This window comes from Zootoca vivipara, chromosome 5 (assembly GCF_965207765.1).
Source record: "Zootoca vivipara chromosome 5, rZooViv2.hap1.1, whole genome shotgun sequence".
In the NCBI taxonomy this organism is placed as follows: domain Eukaryota; kingdom Metazoa; phylum Chordata; class Lepidosauria; order Squamata; family Lacertidae; genus Zootoca; species Zootoca vivipara.
The window spans coordinates 80,788,063-80,803,432 of record NC_142588.1 but is presented as its reverse complement, the minus strand read 5'-3'; the positions used below and the strand labels follow the sequence as shown (position 1 = coordinate 80,803,432).

The 15,370-nt window shown below is 44.7% G+C and overlaps 1 protein-coding gene across 2 annotated transcripts in view; it reads left to right on the top strand.

The window, feature by feature from the left end:
* SERPINI2 (serpin family I member 2) overlaps positions 1-15,370 on the top strand; it is a 45,280-nt gene that overhangs the window by 2,522 nt on the left and 27,388 nt on the right. For both annotated transcript variants that reach the window (XM_088669169.1, XM_088669170.1), the window contains exons 3-4: positions 3,298-3,590; positions 14,275-14,502. In XM_088669169.1, coding sequence (XP_088525295.1) covers positions 3,298-3,590; positions 14,275-14,502 — 521 coding nt within the window. The remainder of the gene's footprint in view (positions 1-3,297; positions 3,591-14,274; positions 14,503-15,370) is intronic.

The window sequence follows — 15,370 nt, the reverse complement described above, 5'->3', positions numbered from 1 at the left end:
ATCTACTTGCACTTGACATGCTTTTGAACTGCTAGGATGGCAGGAGCTGGGACCGAGCAACCGGAGCTCATCCCGTCGCGGCGAGAATTCGAACTGCCGAACCATCGATCGGCAAGCCTTAGGCTCTGTGGTTTAACACACAATGCCACCTGCGTCCCATAAAATTCTTGTTGTTAGCTACCCCCAAATTGAACGATGGACAGGATATTAAATTTTGGTATTGATAAATAAACCTGTAACAAGAGCTAGTGTGGTTTAGTGGTTAAAGCATTGGGCTTGGACCTGGAAGACCAGGGTTCAAATCCCCTCTCAGCCATGAAGCTCATCTGGTATCCTTGGGTCAGTCACTGCCTCTTGGCCTAACCTACCTCGCAGGGTTCTCATGGGGATTAAATGAAGAGAGGGTGGAACCATGCATGCCATCTTGAGCTCCTTGGAGGAAAGGTGGGATATAAATGCAATAAATAGATATTAATACCCTGCCCAATGGCATGGCTTAAAGAAAATATTTGGGAGACAGCCTTAAAGGAAAAAATGTGACACTACGTTATGTGCTTCACCCTCTCCTCTCTGGCCACTTTACTCCAAACTGTACCAAAAGCTGCTTCTCCACTTCTCCCTCACCCTCTGCCAATGTTCAGAGGAGAATTTTCAAGTGCAAATGTACGTATTTCAGTCCTAGTATAGCTTTTCTCCACCCTGCATAACACACACTTTCATTATACAACTGAGCAATGCTACTGGAGGGCTGTCTTCTTCTTCTTCTTCTTCTTCTTCTTCTTCTTCTTCTTCTTCTTCTTCTTCTTCTTCTTCTTCTTCGAATCATAGAATCATAGAGTTGGAAGAGACCACAAGGGCCATCCAGTCCAACCCCCTGCCAAGCAGGAAACACCATCAAAGCATTCCTGACAGATGGCTGTCAAGCCTCTGCTTAAAGACCTCCAAAGAAGGAGACTCCACCACACTCCTTGGCAGCAAATTCCACTGCCGAACAGCTCTTACTGTCAGGAAGTTCTTCCTAATGTTTAGGTGGAATTTTCTTTCTTGTAGTTTGAATCCGTTGCTCCGTGTCCGCTTCTCTGGAGCAGCAGAAAACAACCTTTCTCCCTCCTCTATATGACATCCTTTTATATATTTGAACATGGTTATCATATCACCCCTTAACCTTCTCTTCTCCAGGCTAAACATACCCAGCTCCCTAAGCCGTTCCTCATAAGGCATCGTTTCCAGGCCTTTGACCATTTTGGTTGCCCTCTTCTGGACACGTTCCAGCTTATCAGTATCCTTCTTGAACTGTGGTGCCCAGAACTGGACACAGTACTCCAGGTGAGGTCTGACCAGAGCAGAATACAGTGGTACTATTACTTCCCTTGATCTAGATGCTATACTCCTATTGATGCAGCCCAGAATTGCATTGGCTTTTTTAGCTGCTGCATCACATTGCTGACCCATGTCAAGTTTGTGGTCTACCAAGACTCCTAGATCCTTTTCACATGTACTGCTCTCAAGCCAGGTGTCTCCCATCCTGTATTTGTGCCTTTCATTTTTTTTGCCCAAGTGTAGTACTTTACATTTCTCCTTGTTAAAATTCATCTTGTTTGCTTTGGCCCAGTTGTCTAATCTGTTAAGGTCATTCTGAAGTGTGATCCTGTCCTCTGGGGTGTTAGCCACCCCTACCAATTTGGTGTCATCTGCAAACTACTTCTTCTTCTTCTTCTTCTTCTTCTTCTTCTTCTTCTTCTTCTTCTTCTTCTTCTTCTTCTTCTTTCTGCCCACTCGCCTTCTCCCCAAACAGCTTGACCGACCCTAAACACAGGTTATGCTGGGATGTCGGTTTCATTAGCGCCGGGAAGCAGACCTCACATTACGGATGCGCCAAATGGCTCTGCAGCTGCATCCATTATTTACCACGAAACCATTAATTACCAGCGGCAAAACAGCACTGCTGATCATTGATGCCAGGAACTCCAGCATGGTAATTTCCATCAGTGGAAAAGAAAATTAAGTTATGTTGGGAGTGTCTTAAATGGCCATTCAGAATAAATATTGCTGGCGGCTTGCGACTGCAGACATCGTCCCTGCATGAGGATATGAAAATGTCTCCATCACCTTTTTAACACGGCGTAGGAGTCTGTGTTCGCTCTGCCCTTCAAATGGATCTTTGATTTATGGGTGCGATAAAGGCGCTGGCGATAGAGCATAAGGGAAAGAAAGCTTTACTTTGTCAGAGAAACTGCATATGTGGAAGGAAGGTGGCTGTTCCTTTGGAATTGAATATTGCCCACTGAGCAAAATCTTAAAAGTCCAGTTACTTATAAGGAAGTCCTGCGTAGCTTAGAACAGGGGTTGAGAACCTGTCAGCTCCCCTCCAGGCCTCTCTTACCTGGAACTCTCTGCAAGCCACAGCCCTCACTTTGGACCCCAAGCATTTTTGCCTGGCTGGAATGTGTCCTTGAACTTTGCCAATGCCTCTTGCTTGTTTGGATAGAGTGGGTGAGTGGGCGGGTTTTGAAAGCAGCCTACTGTACAAAGGTCACATTTACAAGTGGAAAGAGGTTTGTTGCTTGCAGGCTTTTCATAGGCATCTGGCTGGCTACTGTGATAGTAGGGTACTGTAGTAGATGGACTTTTGGCTGGATACAACAGGGCTCTTCTCAGGACCCTATCCACCACAACCCCAAGACCTGTGTATATGACCCTAACCCCACTAGTGTATATCAGAAGGTCAGCAGTTCGATTCCCCGTGATGGGGTGAGCTCCCGTTGCTCCGTCCCAGTTCCTGCCAACCGAGCAGTTCAAAAGCATACTGGTACAAGTAGATGAATAGGTACCACTGTGGCGGGAAGGTAAATGACGTTTCCATGCACTCTGGCTTCTGTCACGGTGTTCCCTTGCGGCAGTAGCAGTTTAGTCATGCTGGCCACATGACTCGGAAAGCTGTCTGTGGACAAACGGCAGCTATGACAGGGTGTTTTAGTCCCCTTCTCATTGCACATCCCTTTACACTTGCTTACATCAATCGTAATATGTCTTGCGTTTGCAAATACATATTCCTTCCTTCCTCCTCCAAGCCCCTGAAGACAGCAGAATGGTTAGTTGGATAAGAATGTGCAATGCTGGGAAGGCACATCCCCCTTTAACTCCGAAAGTCTCTTGTATGAGGTTATTCTGGAAACAAAATCTAAGTGAAGAATCCAGTGCACATTGTGTTCGGGGGGGGGGGGGAAGGATAATTCCTAAAAGGGAATGGAAGCAATTTGACTGCATTATTAAACTTCCTGTCCAACAATTCAACAGCTCAAGGACCTACCAAGCATTCTGCAGTACAATGAGGAGAGCTCTACTTCCAAGCCTTCTCCTTACTGTCACCGGAATCCACCTCACCAGAAGCCATACCTCCCAACCTGTGGGTGAAAGCACTGCACGCTTGGCAGGGGATTTGACCCGGGTTCTATCTGTCTCCCAGGAAAATGAGAACATTCTCTGTTCTCCACTTGGAGTTTTGTTGGCCCTCGGGACAATCCATTTAGGAGCCAAGGGAAAAGCACGTGATGAGATCAGGCAACTTCTCAACCTGCAAGGAAATGATGGTGAGTGTTCCCACCAGCCTTCCCAAACCTGGGGCTCCCTTTTCCCGCCACCTCCTGTTTTAGACCGCAACTTTCATCAGACCCAGCCAGTGTAGCCGTCCAATGTTTGCAATCAGAATGATCTGGCTAGCTATCTGCTCTTTTTGACTTTTGCTGTTGTTTTTAGTTTGCTAAGTTGCATGGTAACAGTAAAATCGCTTTTGTTTTTACGTTGCGTTTTGTATTCGTAAGCAACCGGAGAGGGGAAATGGGATGTAAATGCAATAATAATAAATGGAATAATAAATAATCATTGGTGTATGCACAGAGACAAATAGGTTATTTTTAAAAATATTATATACTACTTGTAGCGAACCACTTTGACTAATTTTGATACAATATGGAAGCCAACTATTGACACACAATGTTTTTGCAGAGGTTCCTCCTGAATTATTTTGTCCTTCAAACCTTGAAGTTCTTCCCTACCTGCTGCCCATCTGGTGATAGCTCTTTCTTGTGCCTGAATGGTGTTGTTTCAGCTACAAAAAGATCCACACTCAGAGAAAGCATTCCCTTGCCTTCCAGAAAGAACATAGTGGCAAAGCCAGTCTGGCTCCATCCACTGATCAGTGTGGGAGCAATTATTCCAATACTCGTTTTCCTCTTCTCTTCTTATTCCTTTTGCATCTTATTTATTAGATTGTGAGCATGTGGGCAGGGATGCCCTTATCTTTTAATACGTGCACAGTGCTTAGAAAAAATAAGGTGCTTTGTAAGTATAAAAACCAACAACAACATGTTGCTCCACTTCTCACTTTGGGCCTTTTCAAATCCCAAGTGTTCTGCAAGAGTATGTTCATCCAGTAGAAAATGTAGATATCACCAAAGTTCTCTGAGGTTTCTCACTGTGAGTGATTTGCACAGTGGGGAGGTATAAGCCCTACTTCCTGTCTGTTGGCATGCAACATGACATTTTGCTTTCTGTATCTTGTGCAGAAGCAAAAGAAAACAAAACAAATGTTGCCTCCTATGAAGCTAAAAGGTCTGATAACTGAAGGCTGCTTTCAAATGCAAGGTCTAAGAAAATGTAATAACTGGATTTAATTGTTTGTATCTCAAATGCAGCCTGGGCAAAATGAAATCTACAAATCAACCCCAGTGTGCAAGGAACACATTTGCCATAGCTTAGTTTACTGGGGGGGGGAATCCTTTGACATCTATGGCAAATAATTGAAAAAAACAACAACTTAAAGACAGATGGGCATCTTTGCGGCATTTCTGTTAGCCCTTTCACTGAAGATGTAAATCCACCCATTCAAGCAGATGATTGCCTACTATTGTGGTTCATTTTTTCCCCCTTTAGAAAATACATTATGAAATAAACCCTCTTTCCTCTAAATTCATCCAAATGCCTTGCTATCAATCACAGACACAAAAGGAAGGTCTCCGGAACATCTGTGCAGTACATGCAATCACACGATCTAGTGATGGAGCAGGCTTAATGCCTGATTGGCTTCACACTGCTGTGTTTTTGTAAAATGCCGCTCTCCGAGATATAAAGAGGGGCATGAAAGAGATCTTGGCCGTGGTACCCGTTTCTTCTTTTCAGCAATTATCCTCCACCTCTGTCCTCTTCTCTCTCATTCGCTCTCTCAGTGAGGAGGAACAGCGACAACCATCTTTTGCTTTATCGGTCGGATTGGGTGTCTCTGTTTGGGTACACAGGCATGCCAGCTGCCAATGTCAGGCATGGTTGTTGTTGTTTAGTCGTTTAGTCGTGTCCGACTCTTCATGACCCCATGGACCAGAGCACGCCAGGCACTCCTGTCTTGCATTGCCTCCCGCAGTTTGGTCAAACTCATGTTCATAGCTTTGAGAACACTGTCCAATCATCTCATCCTGTCGTCCCCTTCTCCTTGTGTCAACCATCTTTCCCAACATCAGGGTCTTTTCCAGGGAGTCTTCTCTTCTCATGAGGTGGTCAAAGTATTGGAGCCTCAGCTTCACGATCTGTCCTTCCAGTGAGCACTCAGGGCTGATTTCCTTCAGAATGGATAGGTTTTGATCTTCTTGCAGTCCATGGGACTCTCAAGAGTCTCCTCCAGCACCATAATTCAAAAGCATCAATTCTTTGGCGACCAGCCTTCTTTATGGTCCAGCTCTCACTTCCATACATCACTACTGGGGAAACCATAGCTTTAACTATAGGGACCTTTGTCGGCAAGGTGATGTCTCTGCCTTTTAAGATGCTGTCTAGGTTTGTCATTGCTTTTCTCCCAAGAAGCAGGCATATTTTAATTTAGTGACTGCTGTCACCATCTGCAGTGATCATGGAGCCTAAGAAAGTAAGGCAGTGATCCATGAAGGTGGTCAGGCATGGTAGGCTACATCAAAAGTATGTGTCCCTGTTTCCACACCTTAGTGGGTCTGCACATGTCAGATGACTAATCCATTCCACCTCCTCTACCATGTAGATGGTGTATGTTATGTATTCAGTGGTCTGTGTTTGCCTAAGGTTGAGTCTGGACTAGGGGTTCTGAACTCCTGTTTTCTGATTCGATACATGATGTCCAATCACAGAACATTTCAGGATTTGGGCCTCTGCCATTGGCCCTTGAACTCTGAGTCGTGATTCACAGCTTGGGAGTTTAGACAGCCAATCACGTTGGGAGTGGGAGTGGCCCAGGCTTTCAGGAATGTATATAAGCAGTTGCTTTGCCCCTGTCTCCCAGTTATGTAGTTCAATTAAGGGCCTGGCTGTTATCGCTGCGTCTTACCCTGTGGGAACCCACCTACACTTCAGTGTAAACATATGAGATGGGTGTTCCATGTTGACTGATACCTGATCATTCAGATACTCAACGATGGACATTTCTCATACCACTCTTTCACACGAATAGGTCTTTCACACAAACAACCATTTTCATCGAATGCCTAGGCTATCCTCTGCACAGTGGAGTGAATGCCTATCCTGTCGATTTACAGAGGCCCAGTAAATAGATTGTGTGAATTCACCCTGTTTATCATTGTGGGATATTTAAAATGCACTCAAACCAACAATTCATGTCTTGCTAGATAGGCACATGATAGGAGCTGAAGCTCATGGAGTTTTCCTGTAAGTTTCCTAGAGAGAACACTGCGAGAGACACTCTCACTGTGCCCTGATAGGGGGAGGGTGCCTGGGCACAGCCTCTTTTTCAGAGGCTAAGTCTAAGGTCCAATGCTCAGATTCAATCTTAAGATGGACTTAAGTAACTGAATTACCATTTTAAGCCTGCCTGAACAAAGCTGCTGTATGTGTGTCTCTTCAACAATTATACTGGATGAGTAAATGTTATCTTTACCTTTTACAAGACTGTAATGCCTTGGAGCATCCTGGCTTACTTAAACCAAAAGGCTAAAACTAAGCTTCCTTTTGGATGCACTCTGTTGAACACTCAAATGTGAGGAAAGAAGAAGAATATCTAATAAATATATCCTCTCCCAACATTTATTCACATCCCAACAATCATCCTATACTGGGGCATCCCAGGTGTAAAGGTAAGTCATCCAGACATGATGAATAATCCGTATATTTCATTTCCCAGTTTCCTGATCTGTAGCCAGACTATCTCCCTCTATCCCATCATTCTTCACAAAGCCTAAATATTTCTTTTAGCAGCTCAGACATAGCTTTATTATAAGGATTCCAGAAATAAATAAAACATTGTCACCTAGCAGAGAAAAATGGAAAACCGAATGCCCCAGGTCAGTAGATAGCTTGATGAATGTGTTGGCCAAGTATGTGGTAGCTATGAAAAGGGCAGAATTCTTGTTAGGGATAATTAGCAAAGAGATTGAAAATAAAACTGCCAATATTAGAATGCCATTATACAAATCTATGGTGAGACGGTACTTGGAACACTGTGTATCTTTTGGGTCGTCTCACCTCAAGAAGGATATTGTAGAGCTGGAAAAGGGCAACAATAATGCTCAAAGGGTTGGAGTAAAACCTTTGATGCTTTTTGGTTTAGGGGGGGAAAAGTCAATAAGTGGGTGGGGAACGTGATCGGGGTTGTCAAAAATATTCCTGATGTGGAGAAAATGGATAGAAAAATGTTTTCCTCCCTCAATTATAATACAAAAACTTGGGGCCATCCAATTAAGCTGAACTTTAGAAGATTCATGACAGAAAAAAACAAAGTTCACTCAGTGCGCAAACAGTGGAGTTTGCTCCCACAAGAGGCTGTGATTGTCGTCGATTTGGATGGCTTTGAAAGAGAATAAAGGCAATCAATGGCTACTAGTCATGATGACTATGTTCTGTTTTCACTGTGGGAGACATTATGCCTCTGAATACCACTTGCTAGGAACGGCAAGTGGGATTAGTGCTGTTTCATCCAGGTCCTGCTTTTGAGCGTCCCATGGGCATCTGGTCTTCTTACCCCAAAAAATCAGCTTTAAAAGTCCTCAGACCTATTTGCCTGAAACCCAGCAGTCTTCTTATCCAGGGGCACATCCTTCACATCTGCTCTTTTCAGAACAATGGTCCATAAAACACACAGGGAGATTAAGCGGTTTGTTTATCACCCACCTCAAAACTGTAATAGCTGTCCTTGTAGAGAAATCACTGCAGTTATCCTTCTGAAATTTGGCAGGATTCATTCTCTCAGAAGGGACAACCATGCCTGCAAATTCCACCCAGTTTGGCCATACTAAAAATAGCCGTAGCTAAAGTTAAGTCCAGGGGTGGGGTGGAGGGAATCTCACCTTCCAACATAAAACCCCATGGACCAACTTGTCTGCAATCTTGCAGTCTAGGGGCTACCATGCTTCAAAATTACACATATTTCTGTTCAATTTTTTTAAAAAGCCTGGACCCCTGAGGTAAATTGGGGAGCCTCTAAATTGCTGGGTTAGGTTGTTTTTAAGTAGCACCAAATTAGAGTCTGAACCAAACTTTGTGGTCAATGTACACATGCATCTCTACCATATAAGGTTTCAATTGTCTCCTTGTTGATAAAAAGTTGGTAATTATACCTCAAGTGCACATTTCACCACTAGAAGAAAAGCCCAAATAGGAAACCCATAAATCACTTTAAAAGGGATATGTGCCTTTAAGAGGGGAGGAGGTTCCTGATTAGAGTACATATAAGTCTTTCATGAAGGAAAGATGAGGATGGCTTACACATGAAGTAATTTTTTTAAAGCTTCAATATCTTCTGTAACACCAGTTCTGAAAATCGTGCCGAGAGTCGTTTTGAAAGATAAATTTATATGTCATCAGAACAGCGCTTGGATGCTTTCAGCTCACTCTTAAATTTAACAGATCTTGCTTTCTCCTTATTTAAACTTATTTTAATCCCTGCTGGAGCTCCCAGGACTTTCTATTGCTTTCGAAATGCAACATCTGACTTGCTAGATGGCAACATGAAGTGATGTTAGAAGGAGTGTAAAATAATGCACTTTATCAGCCTTGGTCTTACGTAGCCACCATGGTATTAAATGAACAACCTGTGGCATGAAATGAGGATAATTCAGATTCAGGACCTGGGGGGGGGTCTGTCGTCAGAGAATAGGAATAGTTGCCTGTTGACCAGCTGCTGTCCCTCTCTCTGGTCTCGATTGTAGCCCAGTGCCCATTCTGCCTCTTGCTGCCTCTATGGGGTTTCTGTTGTGATGCCATCAGAACAATATTGTACTTTGGGGCAGAGGTCCAATGTCCTGCTCACCAGAATGAGCAGGAGGAGCCCCCAATGCATCAGGCATGACTTATCACATTTTAAAGCAATAGAGACGACCATCATAAAAGGAACCCTATAAGACCTGCACCGCTGTGTTTCTCTTATACAGTGGTACCTCTGGTATACGAACTTAATTTGTTCTGGAGGTCCGTTCTTATCCTGAAACTGTTCTTAACCTGAGGTACCACTTTAGCTAATGGGGCCTCCCGCTGCCGCCGTGCGATTTCCATTCTCATCCTGAGGTAAAGTTCTTAACTCGAGGTACTACTTCCAGGTTAGTGGAGTCTGTAACCTGAAGTGTTTGTAACCCGAGGTGTTTGTAACCCGAGGTACCACTGTATTTTACTGGTCTATTGCTGCTGCCATCAACTTCCCCACACTTCTTACTCCAGCAATAAGTATGACTATAGCTCAGTTGGTAGAGCATCAGACTCTTAATCTTAAGGTTGTGGGTTCGATCCCCATCTTGTGCAAAAGATTCCTGCATTGAACTGGATGACCCTTGTTGTCCCTTCCGACTCTACAATTCTTTGATTCTCTGATATGTGCCATTAGGATAGCAGTGCTGAAAAACCATTCCTTTGTTAGACCACTCCAGTGGTCAGTTAATTATAGGAAAGGGTGGTAGTCAGTTGATACTAGATGAAGCCTGGTCTTTACTGAGCTTTCATTGTGATTTGTTTGTGTGGGGAGGTTATAAGGGAAAGAATATTCATCCTGAAATGATTGCAGGGTATTTACACATCTTCCTGTAAATAATCCGTTCACTCCACATTCTGAGGTGCATTTTCCTATCATCTTTCTAACTGCAACTAACTTATTTTTAAGTGGATTTGTTACGCCAAGGCAACAGAGCTCTCCCTTGAATTGTGCAAACCTATATTTCTGCTGTGCTCTTGAATCCCTCCTGCAAAATACTGACAGTCTGGAGGCAATCTTACTTCTGAGAAAACATGCATAGGGTTGCGCTGTGCAAGCTTCCAATACTTTCTCATCCAAGTAATCTAACCTTGAGAGCATTGTCCTTGGAACTTTTCACCACTCAAGCGATGCAGAAGTTCTTATAATCTGCTTGCCGCATGGCCGGAGCCTTGGCCGCAAACTGAGCAAAAGAAAAACTACAAGTGGCAAGATGGCATATCCATAACAATGCTATGCGAGCATGCATGCACAGTGCATTTTTTAATTACAGTGCATTACAGCTTTTAAAACCTAGCATATGGGTAAATGGCATCAAGTTACTTGCAGGACCAGGCATCGGATTCCTGTGCAAATAAGAGACCAGGGAGGCTGGGTTTTGTGTCAAAACAGGCCACAACTTTATTGAATACAGATGAAAGAGGTTTGGCTTGGGCATGGGGCAATCAAAATACTTCTGGCCCACCCACTGGAAGTGATGCGTGGTCAATCCATATGGGGGTGACCCCCGCAGGGACTGCCATCTGGGGGAGTGCCTTCGGCCCTGCCCCCCCTTACATGGCCACTCCCCCCATATCCCTTTAACGGGATACCCCAGGGGCAGGCGGAGACTACAACCTCCCCTCCATCCAAAACAAAGGATTGCCCTGATGCCCAACCAGTTGTGACGATTGCTATGAAGTTCATGCCAGTTAGCCCGGTGGGCAAATTCCTACCCAGCCTCTTAAAGGACGGCAACCGCTGTTGCCACAGCAAAGTCATTAACTATCAGCTTAAACCAAGGGTGGGTGGGCAGGGGAAAAACCCGGCGAAGGAACAAACAGGTAATGCCCCAGGTGCTGGCTGCTTAAATGGGCAAAGGGTGGGTCTGAGGGAAGCATACCTGCTCCATCACTTCCGCCCCCTCACACAGCCCAACCCCCAGCCTACACCCCCATTAGCCAAAGCCGGGTGCAGGCTAGGATCCAGTTCCTGATAGGAGACAGAGGGGGCTTAAGCCCCCATGCCTCAGGAAGGGAACCACTGTTCCAGTTCCCTCTTTGGGGCCCCGATGAAGCCTCTGCCATCCTGCAATGCTGCGGCACCAAAAGGGGTGAGCGGACCTATCACCCTAGTGCACAGTTTTAAACCATTTATGCCAATGGCACTAATAAGGCCAAACTTTAAGACATAATATGGGGCTTATAGCACATGCCCCCCCCAACATCTGTACGGGATTGAAGCTGGTTGCTGCAACATCTCTTTTTTCTTTATTTTTGTTTTGTTTTGAAAATGTTTTACGCAGGTTGGACTTGCTGTGAAGTGTAGCACTGGCTGAGTCTGCTCCAGCCACCTGCCGCCTTCATTCCCCCAGGGTGCCTCTGGGCCCCATGGTGAGTGGTTGGAGCAGCCTTAGCTGGTGGTCTGCAGCACAGCCACCTTCTTGTAAAATGTCTTTAAAAAACCTTTCCCAATCTAGTGCCTTTGTGTCCCAGCCAGTGTGATCAATGAACAGGATCTCTGGAAGTTTTAGTCTTAAACAGCTAAGGACCGCAATACCTCAAGCATCATCTCTCTCCATATGAGATCATCATCTGAGGCCCATGTTCTTCTTCCATGAGAGGTCTGGAGGGTGGCAACACGAGAATGGCCCTTTTCTGCAGTGGCTCCCTGTTTGTGAAATGCTCTCCCTAGGAAGGGTCGCCTGGCACCTTCATTATACAGTCATACCTCGGAAGCCGAACAGAATCCGTTCTGGAAGTCCGTTTGACTTCCAAAACATTCAGAAACCAAAGCGTAGCTTTTGATTGGCTGCAGGAAGCTCCTGCAGCCAATCGGAAGCCACAGAAGCCCCGTTGGACGTTCAGCTTCCAAAATTAGTTTGCAAACTGGAACACTCACTTCCGGGTTTGTGGCGTTTGGGAGCCAAAACATTTGAGACCTAAGCTGTTCGAAAACCAAGGTACAACTGTATAAACATTAAGGCACCTGGTGAAAACATTCCTCTTTCACCACACCTTTGGCTGATTGACATCCGATGCCCTTTTAAAATGTGTTGTGGTTTGTTTCTTTTTGGTTTGTTTCTGTTCTTATTTTTATTCTGTATTTTGTGTTTTTATGGTGTCCTTTTATATTGCGAACCACCCTGAAATCTATGAATGTTGGGCGGTATACAGATTTAATTAATTAATCAGCCACAACAACAACATCTGGATGGCACGAGGCTGGGGAAAGTCTGCTCTAAAATAAAGATGACAGAAGTGGCCAGAAAGTGACAGGGTGACATGGGGGAGGCTCAAGAAACTGGCAGGATCCCTGCAGCACACCTTGACTAGCCCCCTGCCTCAAACCTGGCAGCAATACTGGGACCACCGCACAAAACAAGCCATGTTTTGAACGTCTGGGCTAGGGTGAGGGAGTTCAGGCCTTCCTAACCCTTTCCTTGAGACCATGTCAATTTCACAAGCTTACCACAACCCTTTCAGAAGTCCTGGGCATCCTTCGAGAATCCTGGAAAAGGCATCCTTCAAGGATACATTCATGAAGTTTGAATCTGGGAAAATTTAAGGGGCCCTTGTTAAATCTGCAAGGGCTAGATTTCTGCAATAAAAAGAAGGAAACATTCAAAACTATTAAGAGGTGAAAATGCTTATGCGCCTTCAATAATGGAACGATTCCAGAGGATATGGCCAGTAGCTTTTATGTCCAAGTTGATGCATTTTATTAGAGGGCATGAAGATAGACAGCAAAGTAGCACGATTGTTAAAAACTGTGCACTAGGATGATAAATAATTCGATGGTGTTAACCCATATGCTAGGTTTTAAAAACTGTAAAATTATTATTAGAAATGCACTGTGCGTGCATCCATAGCATTGTTATGGGCTAGCTGTGCCATCTTGCTACTCAAAGCTTTCCTTTACCTCAGATAGGGCCAAGGATCCGGCCATGCGGCGAGGCGATTATAAAAATGTCTGCACCACTTGTGGCTTGGCAGATGGCTTCTGAACTGGGTCACTCTAGCCACCTGTCTAGACCGTGTCACTGGCAGAGCTGGCCTGGTTTATGGCCAATTCATTAATTACATGGTGATCCTGCTCCCCGCCGCCCCCCCTGCCAAGGAGCTCAAGGTGATACACATGGCTGCCCCCCTGCTGTCTCACTTCATCCTCACAGTAACCCAGTCAGATAGGTTAGGCTGAAAGATGGTGCCTGGTTCCAACCACAGCCACCCAGTGAGCTTCATGGCTGAAAAGGAATTGAATGTGGGCTTCCCTTCTCCTGGTTCTACCTTTTTCAAACCAGTCCCAGCCTCTGTTAACATGGCCAGTGGTCAGTGGCTGATGGGATATGTAGTCTAACAACAACTGGAGGGTTGGGGTAAAATGAATGAATGAATGAATGAATGACTAGCATGTCCCTATTTCCATCGGAATAATGTTGGAGGGTTGGCACCTGCTGCTCCACCCATTTCTGCCTCTAGTGCCACACGCCACTGGCTTGCAGACTCTGGGTGATTGCCCAGGAGGTAATGCGGCCCTCAACCTGCGAAACTTTCCCCATTCCTGCTCTGAACCATTCTGGCTCTCAGATCAATGCTAACTTAATAGATAGGGATGTTGGACCAACCCATCTATTGTTTTTATCAAGGCTATGCTCTCATTGTGCCTGAGTGGCTGGCTCTGTTGTTGTTTAGTTGTTTAGTCGTGTCCGACTCTTCGTGACCCCATGGACCATAGCACGCCAGGCACTCCTGTCTTGCACTGCCTCCCGCAGTTTGGTCAAACTCATGTTCGTAGCTTCGAGAACACTAGAGTGGTTAAATGAGTGGCTGGCTCATTTAAAAGCAAATTCGGTTCTCGGGAGAGGTGATTCTGCCATTCCCCATTCTTACTCTTTCTTTGCTCCAGGTATAATAGCATTTGTGTTGTGTCTCTTCATCTTGACTGCAGACTTACCTTAGGGAGCACCTTGGCCAGGAAGCGGGGATTATGAACGCATGTCTGTATTGGATAACTACCCTATTACACAGCTGGTTTGTGTTCTTCAAATGAAGATGTTAACTCTTAACACTTATTTTCTTCAGGTGAAGCCTTCGCGCCGCTTCAGACACTGTTCTCCGTCCCCTCAGAAGGAAAGGCATTTACATTTAATCTTGCCAATGCCCTCTACCTTCAAGAAGGATTCATGGTGAAAGAACAGTATCTCCATAGCAACAAGGAATTCTTTCAGACAGCTGTAAAGCTGGTGAATTTCCAAGATGCGAAAGCTTCCACAGAGGCCATAAGTACTTGGGTAGAAAACAAAACAGATGGTAAAAAAAAAAGCTCCCTGCCCCTTTCTTGCATGGGTTTGCTTCCCAGTGCATGCTGGTTAGGCCTCGTTGCTTTTTGGAAAGGGCAGAGCTTGTGGGAGCAACCAATAGGTGGATTGAGGCAAATGCCTCAGGTGGCAAAAAGTGGGTTGCCGCAGCAGCGCCCCTAGACATTGAGCCCCTGTCCATTCCCCTCTTGCTCTCCTGAGCTGTACTGGAGATGGAGGACACTATCTCCATTGCCAGTGCTGAAGGAAGGTGCAACTGGGGGAGGCGCCATTTTGTTATTTGCCTCAGGCGGAAAAATGTCTTGGGTTAGCCCTGGAGTTAAAGGCACATTCACGTGAATAAAAGAGAAAAAATATTGGGAAATTCTGTGCACACAGTGCAATGTAAGACTGTTCAAACTATCCTCCTTTTAAAAGATATTTTGGCTCCAAAGTTCAGCTCGGCTTTGTATGCTCATTTCGCTAATGTAATCTGACATTTTGCATATAAGCCATAATAGTAACCAAGGAGACCTAATAAGTACCACACTTATGATCACTAAACTTATTATGCCTTTAAATTTATGTTTTTTATATATAGATGGAATTATTTTTGTGTCATGGTGTACCAATTAAATGCATAATTTCTTTATGAAAAGATATTTTAGTTCTACCTCCACAGTGAATGCTTTAAAGCTAAAAATATGGGAATTGTCCTCTTAGGAAATTTTGCTAGTCTTACAGAAATTCCTTTAAATTCTTACAAAACTCCCTACTGATGTATTACCAAGCAACACCCACCAAACTGGTCTTAAATTTCATTTCAACTCCCCCCAAAATATATTTTTCCAAATATGTTAATTTTGATTACACAACCAAAC